The 12,013-nt window shown below is 37.3% G+C and overlaps 1 protein-coding gene across 1 annotated transcript in view; it reads right to left on the bottom strand.

The window, feature by feature from the left end:
- Positions 1-2,470: 2,470 nt before the first annotated feature.
- The window catches only part of LOC130913724 (two pore channel protein 1-like), a 45,428-nt gene continuing 35,885 nt past the window's right edge, over positions 2,471-12,013 (bottom strand). Inside the window, exons 26-27 of the mRNA XM_057832537.1 lie at positions 8,589-8,681; positions 2,471-3,050 (exon numbers count right to left, since the gene is read on the bottom strand). Of these exons, the coding sequence (XP_057688520.1) occupies positions 2,907-3,050; positions 8,589-8,681 (237 nt within the window). The 3' untranslated portion in view covers positions 2,471-2,906. The remainder of the gene's footprint in view (positions 3,051-8,588; positions 8,682-12,013) is intronic.

Below are 12,013 nucleotides of genomic sequence, written 5' to 3'. Positions count from 1 at the left end.
CTGCCACGCCACGCCACTTCTGGCTGCGTTTTTGACACATGAAAAATGGCGAATACTACTACTACTACTACTAATACTACGGTCTGACGGAAAAATTTAGTGGTTTTGAAACCGCGACGTTTTCACACCACGGTAAACCGTGAAACCGGTAACCGGCACATGTCTAGTTCCATGTTTATATAGCAATTGAACAGAATTTTCCGTGGGCCTTGCAAAATCAGTCAAAATCCGTACAAAAACGGCCGGGAGCGAAGGGCCTTGCTCTGGTGAAAATGGCTGGGAGTGAATGAGTTAAATTGAAAGCTAGTAAATAAATCAACAAACGGTTAATCTGTATTTCATGCATTGATTCGGATTTTCAAATTATATAACAGTCCGCTTGGGCAAATTTATCGTCATCGAGGTAAATCTGCTCAATTTATCGTGATACGTGCTTAAGGTCATATCGCCCAGCCCCATCTCGTAGTCCTTTATTTTATTTTTTATCTGGCCCTAAAACTGTATGTAACCGGTGTGTCAGCGCCGCCCTGCGTTCTGCTCCCACCTCTGACTAGGCCGGGACGCGAACCCCGCACGCTGCGACGTTTCCACACAGCAGGCAAGGACAGTAACCAGTAACCACTGCGCCAATAAGATCGAGCCAACGGCACAGCCGCTTGCGTCCTTACATGAAGGACTCAGCAGGGAGGTTTCCATGCTCCACAACGGACCTGCGCGTACCCGTTACATGTACACCGTTGTAAATATAGACTAGGAGTGGGAACCTCAGGGCACCTCACGATACGATACGATTCGCGATACACAGCTCACGATAACGATTATATCACGATAGTGATTATCGATATATTGGTCAGAAATTGAATACATGACATTCTACGATACAACTGTTGAAACGGAAAAAAAAAAGATATTTAAAAATAGAAAAAATACTGTTTAAGTCATTTATTAAACAGTGACACCTTTTCTGTGCAACATTGCTGTAAAATATAAATCTACTGCAAATTGTGCCCCTGCACATATAGAGGAAACCAACCACCACCACTGATATCGCTTGGAGAGATCATGATGAATGGCACCCTTAATTTCTTTAAAGTTTTAAATCTTTAAAAAAAAAAATAAATAAAAAGTGCCGTAGGTGTCAGCAGTTGAGCTTGGAGTGGGGCAATGATAAAATTGGTGGGTCTTTTCTTCGTATATGACCTTTGTTGCTTGGTTTGAGCACTTCCGCTATCTGCTTCAGCATTTAAGATGTCAGACTTGCTCAGTCACAGTCTTCCTCACCTTAAAAACAACAAAATAAAACAAAAAATATTAGCTACTTCATAGCGTTTGAGTTGAAATCCTGATTTATTTTGTGTTGGAAGTATTGAATTAAAAAAAATATGAATTGAATGTATAGAAATTAAAAATTCAATAATTACCTATTTTTAATTTTTAATTCTACATTAATAATCATGCACATCACTTTATATATCTTGGAACCTATTCAAACCATTTTTATAGCTTATTGTATCAAAATGACAGTAATAACAGTTTGTGTAGTAAACTAGATGGAAATTGGTTCTCAAATAAATCGGTAAATTCACGTGGGCTTGTTCGATATTCATTTTCATCCAGTTTAGGGTCCTGGTTTATTTTATATCATTCAACACCAAATGTCATCAAAATAATACATGTAAATTAAAAAGTCAATTACATTGCAAAACTTTCTTACCTCAAGTGATGAAAGCGAAGCTCACAATCTCCGGTGTCCACTACGTCACCAGCTCCCAGTGAAACTTATTTTTCTTAGACAATTCTTGCATACAGCAAAGTCCCTGTTCACCTTACTTCCTTTCTTGTTGGTGTAAAATCTAAAGTGTGTCCCCATGTGTGATTTGTAGCAATATTTTTCTCATTTTTTCCTCCACCGTTCTCACGGAGCTTTTTTATTTTTTCAACCCACTTGGAGCTTCCTCTCTTCTTCTCTAGACAACTTCTGCGCACTTTACCCTCACCGACACTCCCGAGCGCCGCTAGTGGACCGCCAAGGAATTGCTCAACATACATTGAGCAGTTTACAGCATCAATACTCCATTGTATGGCCAATATGTTAAATAAAAGTATCGATTCTTGGCGGGAGCATATCGATAACCCATCGGGTTGCAAAATATCGCGATATATCGCTGTATCGAGATATTGTCACACTCTTAATATAGACCGTCACGTTCCGAAGATCTTTGTTATGGTTCTTCTTGTGAAAAAAATCAAAAATCTGATTTATCATGACATGAGGCAATTTTTCCGCGGAACGACATGGTGGGGCTGTCCGACTCCGAAGAAGCCTACCACCACCACCACAGCTTCGAAAAAAATCCTAGGGGAAACTGCTAAAACTCGGTTATGATTTCATTGAGCTACTAATTTAAAGGCATTGGGACGAAAAAGATAATTTTTAAACACCAACTCCAAAGGCGTTATGTTACACAGAAATAATATAATTTAATACAGTACAAAGAGTTTTAGTTAATATACAAAAACTGACTTAATACCTAGTAATTCACAATAAGAGAATTACTGCATTACATGGTTATTGCTATTTGGGCTCATTTGGAAAAACATGGCTAATTTATCAATTGTTAACATGTTGAAGAAATTAATTAGCTATATTTTATAATTGACATTTTCCACTGCAGCCCGACTTTGTTTAAATTAGGTCACAAAAGGATTCTTGTGTTATATGTACATTACATACTATAAGACAAGTATTGGCAGGTCGGTCCCATTCATATGACGCTGCACCACCTGCCAGTCTGTACAGTGATCTTGTCTGTCCAGAGACATGTCTTCATCTCTTATCAGTTCAAAAAACACCAGCAAGTCCCAGCGTGGGAAGAAGTGAGTGTGATGGTCATTGGTCACAGGAGTTAGTTAATGCTGTAACGTCCAGTATGTGAGTTTAGTTGAGGCGCAGGCACAAAAGGCGGACTGGAGGTGGGACTGTCTGAGTCGGGTCCTTGACTTTGGTCTGGCTGAGGCAGGTTTTCCCTTGAGTACTCTGAATACCACTCCTGAAAGAAGAGTGACATGCAGGATATGAAAACTCAACAGTATGCAAGACTTAACCCTTTATAAGGCAGTCACTTAACACATTGCTTGCCATTGACAACGCTAGACGTAGAGCTGGGCAACATATCAAAAATTTATCGTTACCGAAATTCTTCACGATAACCGACGTAATTTTGACCATATCGGAAAATTTGATAATTTTAATAAAACAAGAAAATATAGTCTTTTTAATCCCGCTTTGACTCTGTTGTTCGGTTATGTTCATTCCCCTTTAAGAAAGCAGTAAGTGTGCTTACGTATGAAGTCACATGGTTATCAGGAATTCTAACAAACAGAAGCCCGGTAGGCCAACGCTAGCGGCCATCACTACAAAGCAAACATGATGGAGTCGGACTTAAGGGAGCTTCGACAAACTTTCACCCGACATTAAGTAGACTCTTGGCGGCCTCTAAACGGGCTTTCGCCCGCTTTCTCAAGATTTCAGTGTCCTGATATGTGAAATTATGGATGTTGTTATTATTATTAGCAGCAGAGGGCGCTATGTGTTTGTATTTGTGTTGAGTGTTGACGGGAGGAGTTTTTGGATAGATACTTCCGGTATGTCGAACAACAGAAAAAAAACCAAGCCTAGCGAAGTTGCTGGCTAATAAATGAGAGCACCAGCTCTTTCGTTCATTACTCGACTTAGTGTCATTTATAATGAACAACACATTCAGGAGAGGGTGCTTTCACTGCTTTCTACTGGAAGCCAGGCCACAGGATAACGCTAGCTACAAATGAACGTGATGGAGTCATATAGTGGCTCTAACCTTGTCAAAACGGCTGAACTTAATGAGTGGATTGCAGTCGACACGGACTGCATCTAGGAATCAGTGTTACACGTTATTTTGTATCTGTGTGTGTGTGTGTGATTTCTAGATAGCCTATCCCTTTTATGATGGTAAAGCATTTATCATAAATTATAATCCAACAGTGAATCTTTTGTATGTGCTTGCTTTATTCTGTGCAAAGTCTTAAATGTTTCATTGGCAAAATAGCAATATAGCTTTAATGTGTGTATGTGTCTGTGTGGGGGGTGTATATGTACGTGCATTAGGCCTGTCGCGATAACAAATTTTAGTGTGCGATAAATTATTTCATAAATTATTGCGATATGCGATATTATTGCACCCCCCCCATTAAAAAAAAAATACAATAACACTGTGAGAATACAGTATATATTAATAGATCATGTACACCCATTTAAACGCAATAAATGTTTACTCTTAAATTCCAAAATACTTTTTAGGAAAAGACAACAATATTAATACTGCACAGAAACACAGAAGAAATAAAATGTGTTTTTTTAAGAAAAATAAAATTCCACTTAATAATTTAAGCATCTAGGCCAGGGGTGCTCAATGTTTTTTTGCTCCAAGATCTACTTTTAAATGAGACAACCTCCCGCGATCTACCTTAAGAGAGGAGGGTGAACTACAAAAAATATGTTGCTCACAAAACACAAATAGCTGTACATTTAAAAAAATATAAATAAAAAATGGACGGTAAATTATGTTTGCTCACATAACATAATCAACTATGTACATTAAAAAAAAAAAAAAAAAACTTTTTTTTTTTTTGATGCTGCGAGCTACCCACACTAGCGTTGCGATCGACTGGTCACCCCTGATCTAGGCAAATGAAAACGTTTCCCCTCATAGCTTCTGCTATGGCGTTTCATGTGTAATACAGTGGTACCTCTACATACGGAGTTAATTCGTTCCAGGAGCTTGTTTGTAAGTCAAAATGGTCGTATGTCAAGCAGGATTTTACCATAAGAATACATTATAATTCCAATAATTCGTTCCACAGCCCAAAAACCCACACTACATCCTAAATAAATACTGCTGTTACTATTGCAAATAGCAATTACAAAGAGCAAAACAAATAAAATATGAATAAAAATCAGAATAACAATAATATAATAATAGCAATAATAACAATAATACCGTACAGTACCTGTAATTATGTAACGAATCGGCTTCTAATGTGGCGGCCTTTGTTTAGTGTACCTGAACGCACCGCGTAATGTGGCGGACTTTTTTTTAGTGTACCTGAACGCACCGCGGGCCTGACGGTGAGCAGGAGAGCGCTATTTTACTTTCTGTTTCGATCCTGGCGTCAACAGCAGTGGAAACTCGGCGAGTTGATGGAATAAATGATTTGAAACCTGACGAAGCTGGCGATTTCTTAGGCGATGTTACCGCAATAAGAACTGTCACCTTAACTTATAAAGACTGGCGAACGGAGGGGGACCGCCGGCCGAGATCGGCATTCTACGACCCAGTTCATGGATGCACACTTGCATTTTGCTATCATTAACGTCTTCATTTCAATGGTAAGCGTCACCTTTTCTCTTTTTTTCCCCACCTGCACTAAACTTAAACTGCACTAAACTAAAAACAGAACTAAAATGCATTTTGCGTTGTTGGTAACAAGGAAGCCGAACTTTTAACAGCACGTCAGCCGCACGGGCGATAAATCGCAGCGGAAAAATTATCGCCTTCATTTTTATTTACCGTGCGATAAATGGAATTATTGCATATTGCGACAGCCTTAACGTGCATGTATTAAAAGATACTCTGGGAAAAAAAAAACTGAAACCTTGACGTAAACACTTGTGTTGAGTAATTATGTCACAGCGGCCATTAACAATAAGTTGTCTGTTTGAAGGCACTGTACTTCTCTCCAAACAGGAGTTTCCACAGACTTAAAAAACTGCAGTAATAAAACCTCTCCTAAAAAAACCTAATCTGGATGCCTCAACCATCAGCAATTACAGGCCAATATCAAATCTGACATTCCTGGGGGAAATTATCGAGAGGGTTGTGTTTGAACAGATCCAGACTTTTATGATGCAAAACAATCTTTTTAACTCATTTCAGTCTGGATTTCGGCCACAACACAGCACCGAGACCGTGCTTATCAAAGTCCTAAATGATATTCGTCGAAATACCGATGCAGGCAAATCATCTGTTCTGTTACGATTGGATATCAGCGCCGCGTTCGACACGGTTGATCACAACATACTACTCAGCAGATTGGAACAGTGGGTAGGGCTTACTGACACTATTCTTCAGTGGTTCACATCCTATTTACATGATAGGGATTTCTTTGTGTCAATCGGAAACTATCAGTCAGAACGAACCAAATTCACGTGTGGAGTCCCTCAAGGGTCAATTCTTGGACCACTCTTATTTAACATCTATATGCTTCCGTTAGCTCAGATAATGGAACAGTATGACATCTCCCTATCACGCCTATGCAGATGACACACAACTGTACATTTCTGTGTACCCACATGATTATAGTCCCTTAGTCTCCCTGAGTAAATGCAATCATCAAATCAATGAATGGATGTGCCAGAATTTTCTCCAGGTAAATGTGGAGAAGACAGAGGTGATCATTTTTGGGCCAAAAAAGGAAAGGTCAAAGATAAGCAGGGAACTTAACACAATGTCACTTACAGCTACAAATCAAGTCAGAAACCTTGGCGTAACATTGAGCCCGTGCTGCTCGCGAGCAGAGCCCGCAGAGACTCAAAAAAATTCATCTTTTTGAGACAGGCAACGATGACGGAAAAGTTTAACTGGCTGTCGCGGCCACAATAGCGTCATCTTTCAGTTAGTTATGTGTAAATAAATTGTTACTTTGCTATCAAAAGCTCTATTTGTTAGAGGTGCACGATAATATCAGTAACTGATAATTATCGGCCGATAATGGCAATTATGACGTCACCCAGATAATCCAGATAAAACTAAATTCAACCGATAATGCAATCCGATAATTATATACTTGATTTAGCCTCCAAATGTGCGCAATCAACAGTTTTTTCCAATTCTGCTAGTTTTAAGGAGGTGTTTTTGCACTGTAGTAATGTGATATATGTTAGGAAGGGCTTAGTTTTAAAGGCATTTTTGTGCAACTTGGGTGTTTACTCTCTAAGTAATTGTTGCCAAAAGCTTACCATTACACAATGTCAATGCCATTGCTTAGATGTTGGAATTTACTACTTGTTCACATTTGATGTGGAAAAAATAGCACAAAATTACATTTTGGCACAGTAACATTTGATCTTTGTATACTTTAAAATTTTACATACATATTTGAAAAGAATTATCGGCGTGACATTATCGGTTATCGGGTGGAAGGAGCAGTATTATAGTATAGTGTATAGTGTATTATCATGCATCACTACTATTTGTCTTGTTGGTTCTGTTATTTTGTAAAAGGAAAACATTCAGATGTTTGGGAAAGTTATGTTTGAAATGTATGCTTTCATAAAAAGCTCAACTGCTCAAACTAAGCTATTTTCTAATGCTGATTTCTAAAGAATGGAAAAAGATATGTACTTTTTTTCTGCTGAAAGAAGGGAGTCTAATCTTTCTTTTGGTGGGTACCATGTTTAAATAGAAGTAGAACTGAAGTTTTTGTGGGCCTTGCAAAATCAGTCAAAATCCAGTAAAACGGCCGGAAGCGAAGGGCCTTGCTCCATTGACAATGGCTGGGCGTGAATGAGTTAAACGAATAATCGAAGCAGCAGAATTTGATTCGAAGCTTTTTTTCTAAACAAATTACTCGAGTTTAGGGCAGCAGCTAGCGAATATTTTAGTAGTCGATTAATTGATGGACTAGTTAGTTCGAATAATCGAGTAATCGGATAAGGAATATGACAAATTAAAATACCCGAGCTGAGCCTGAAACGGTATACTTTTTTTTTTTTAAATGAGGATCTAAACCCTAACCCTAGTCCATTGGAAAAAGAAATAAATGAGGATCTAAATACAACAGTTAGTTGGCTAACTTACACAGAAAAAGTCCACTAGGTTAAATGCTACAAAATGCAAAAGTTTTTTTTTTTTTTTTTTACAATGCTCTTAACAAATGGTTCGGACAAATATTCCCACAAAAAAGGCTAAATATACCTATAAACTGAATCATCAATGCATCAAAAACATTAGCTCAAACAAAAACTTAGTTTACGTTGGTCTTAACAGGGAGCAGTTGGATTAAGCCATGTGAAAAGAGGCAGACCAGAGGGCAGTATATCCACCGTAATCAATAAAACTAAATGTAAACACTTTCAAAATAAACCATTACAACGCCACTTTAATTAAACGAATACTCGAAGCAACAAAATTTAATTTGAATATTTTTTTTCTAATCGAATACTCGAGTTAATCGATTAATCGTTGCAGCACTACTCGAGTTAATCGATTAATCGTTGAAGCACTAGTAATTTGCCTGCAACCTCATTGTGTGTTGTACGACCGATTTGCAAAAAAAAAAAAAAGATGTTTTTTTTTTTTTTTTTTTTTTCTTCGTTGAAACCACTGCTGCACTAATAACATTTTTATATGGCTAAGTTGGGATAGCTTTGTTAATTTTTTTCACCCACTCATTTCCAAGGTTTTGGATCAGGACTCTATCTGCAGATCCTCAAATTCAGATGACTCGGACTAAAATGCCAAAAATATGCTTCTAGTTGTGTTAATTCTTACCTGCATCTCCTCCTCATACATTTTCATGCTTAGGTCACACTTTGTCCTTGACCTTCGCCCTTGGTATAATAGAGAAGATGAGTGTTGTTCGCTCTGAAATTAAAAGGACAGGCAGTTTTTTTTTTTAGTTTTTATTTAAGTAGGAATGAAAATGACCTCCATGAAGTTGACCCTACATCAGACACAAATTTACATAAAAATGGTGTCAATCATTAGTGCTACGTTTGTGCTGCTATCATTTTTAAGATATTCACAACTCTTTTAGAGGTCAATCAGACCCCATTTAATTAAAAATGGCTAAAAATGGTGTCTATCGTTCAGGGGCATCACTAGACCTAATACAATACTGGGGCACAGTCGAGCTGGCAAAAAAAAAAAAAAAAAAAATTGCACTTATCTATCATAAAAAGTCAGAAATAACGCTTTAAACCAGTAGCATTTTTTTTTTTTTTGGTATGTGGCATTTTTTTGTTGTCGGTATATGCTATTTTTGCTGGCCATTCACGTACATGCCAGTGACAGCTATGCACGTCCAATTTTTTTGTGTGGCTGTGATTTTTGACAAAACACTTAGTGTTACAGCGCATTGACATTAGGCCTGTCGCGATAACAAATTTTAGTGTGCGATAATCATTCTCATAAATTATTGCGATATGCGATATTATTGCGCCCCCATATATTTTAAAAACATATTTACAATAACAGTGAGAATACAGTATATATTAATAGATCAAGTACACCCATTTAAACGCGATAAATATTTACTCTTAAATTCATAAATACTTAAGAAATCACAATTAAAAACAATAGACCCTGCCTCTTAAGTAAAAAACAACAGTATTGATTAGAGATGTCCCGATCCAGGTTTTTGCACTTCCGATACCGATACTGGCCAATACCGATACCGGCCTCTCTGAGCATGTATTTAAGTTTAATTTAAAGTTATTTAGCCTCCTTACTTAGTTGTCAGACTCATGTTGAAAAGGGTTTTTGTAGTCTTGATAACAACTTGCCAGCTGAATTAGGTGAGTTGGAATAACACATAATGGTTGGTAACAAGAAACTGACCTGTTTATTAAATGATAAACACAAAACATTATAAATAACAAACAGAAATGACATATTCAGACAGTAAAACATGCTAATAATATTGTAAACTGTCTAAAAAAGCAAAACACACAAACAACCTCAAAATATTAACTATCACACACTCCCTTTGATTTGATTTTATATTATTTGTAGTCCATAACATATACTGTACAAACGTATATCTAAATTAACAGGAAAAACATTAAATATAAATGTAATACACTGCTTTCGTAATGAATACAATACTAATTATTAACAATAATGATCATACACAATATATGTAGCGGCAATGTGTTACAACGTCGGGTTGACGGACAGCATGACCTGGGGGCGTGGCTGTGACGTCACGTGAGTAGGGTCTATTGAAGAAATAGTCCAATATCCACCTATCCTTGAAGCGTCGGCCATCGCAGTCAACTTTTTTTTTTTTTTGATTCTCGCTATTTTAGAAATCACACAGGGTAATGTTGCTTAGAGTGCTGCTCTTAAAGTTTTTCAAACTTTCGTGAGAAGAGGCTGATTTTGTGTGGACAAGATAATTGTAGATATCAGGGTAGCAGATGTCAGGCAGAAAGGGCGAAGACAGCGGGTCCAAAAATATCGATTTAGGCATCAAATATGGATCTGGCGAATGGATAGACTGAAGCTTTTCCACATAATGCCTTTTATGCAACGCATCCAATGAGTTTACAGCATCTGAAAGCACCGGGGCTTCCATGAATTGCTCTATAAACTGAACGACTAATTGAAACCATTGAGAATAGAGCTAAACAGAAACGGACAATATAGCGGCCGGATACAGCAACACGTCATTCTGTGACGTCGGTGAGTAGGGTCTATATTCCTTGAAGCCGATTGTGTATGATTGGTCATGCAATCACCTTTGCATGATATAGTTGTGTTGCAAATGTTGCACTGAGCTGACTGGTCATTTTGTTTTTTTTGTTAAGTTAAGCCAAACTTTTGAGCACCGCCGCACCGTGTCCATGGTTGTAATCAAGTTGCAATGCACAAACACGCGCTTCTTCTTCGTGGTTTTCGGCAGCTTTTTTTTCCGCTCGGCAGTCATATGGAGGTAGATTTGTGTCTTTATTATTCAAAAAAAAAAAAAGTTGCTTCAATCAAATAAAAAGTTGCCTCAATCATAATATATATTTTCAATCCAAGAAAACGTCACTTCAATCAAATAAATGTGTTTGAATGCAAAAATGAATTTTAAACTCAAAAAATATATTTGAAAACTTTTTTTCTTTTTTTTTTGGATTTTAAGTCAAGTTTTTTTTGATTGAAACACCATTTTTTATTAAAGTCATGTAGTTTTGCGTTTGGAACACATTTTGGCTAGAACATTTGTGTCTTTATTAGTCAATCAAAAAATAAGTTGCTTCATACAAAAAATATTATATTTTCAAAAGAAAAATCACTTCAATCAAAAATTTAAAAAAATTCAATCGTAGAAAAAAAAGTTTGAATGTGAAAAAATATTTGAGACTCAGAAATTCGCATTTGAACATTTTATTTTTCATTCAAACTGTTTTCTTTGATTGAAGCAATCCTTTTTGTGTTTGAGCCATATTAGGGGTAGGACATTTGTGTCTAAATCATTCAATCACAATAAAAGTTGCTTTAATCAAAAAACTATTTTTAATCAAAGAAAAAAATCACTTGCAAAAATATATATTTTTTGAAAATATATTTTTTATTTTAAATATATACATTTTTTTAATTGAAGTGTCACTCTTTTTGAAAAGCAAAAAGTTTAAAACTTTTTACTTCAAAATGGAAAAAAATTTGAACACTTTTTTTTTTTTGAAGTGGAAAAAGTTTTGAAGGCACTTTTTTTCGATTGAATCATTTTGACACAAAGATTCAACTTCAACGCTAGTTCCCGTGTGTTTGAGTGACAGGCGATTGGGCCAATGGGATAAAAGTATGAAGCAAGAATAATGGCCACCACGGCTCCATCCAGCCATCGGAGTCTCCTGGAGTCCAAGCCGAATATAGGGCACCGGTACGGGGGTGTGACATTGGCATTTTTGTATGTGGTTCAAATCCGATCAGGGCCACATTTTTCCAGACTGTCGCGGCGGTCTGTACCGTCCAGTGTCCCAAATCTGATTTCAGCTGTGCGTTCTTAGCGCCTAGCTTGCAGTGAACACGGCTTTTGGGGAAGGGCCGGGCTTGACAACAGTCATAAAAAAAGTAAAAATGGGTTGAGGATAAGCATGAGAATGATCGGTTTTCTCTCTGCTCTATGTGAGCTATATTTCAACATTTCCTACACGGCCGAGAGTCGGGAGAGGGGTCTGGCTGCAGCCCGTGTTGGAGAGTCGGGG

The sequence above is a fragment of the Corythoichthys intestinalis genome, chromosome 3, assembly GCF_030265065.1.
Source record: "Corythoichthys intestinalis isolate RoL2023-P3 chromosome 3, ASM3026506v1, whole genome shotgun sequence".
Classification (NCBI taxonomy): domain Eukaryota; kingdom Metazoa; phylum Chordata; class Actinopteri; order Syngnathiformes; family Syngnathidae; genus Corythoichthys; species Corythoichthys intestinalis.
The sequence above is the reverse complement of the archived record's forward strand: the minus strand, read 5'-3'. Positions and strand labels throughout refer to the sequence as shown.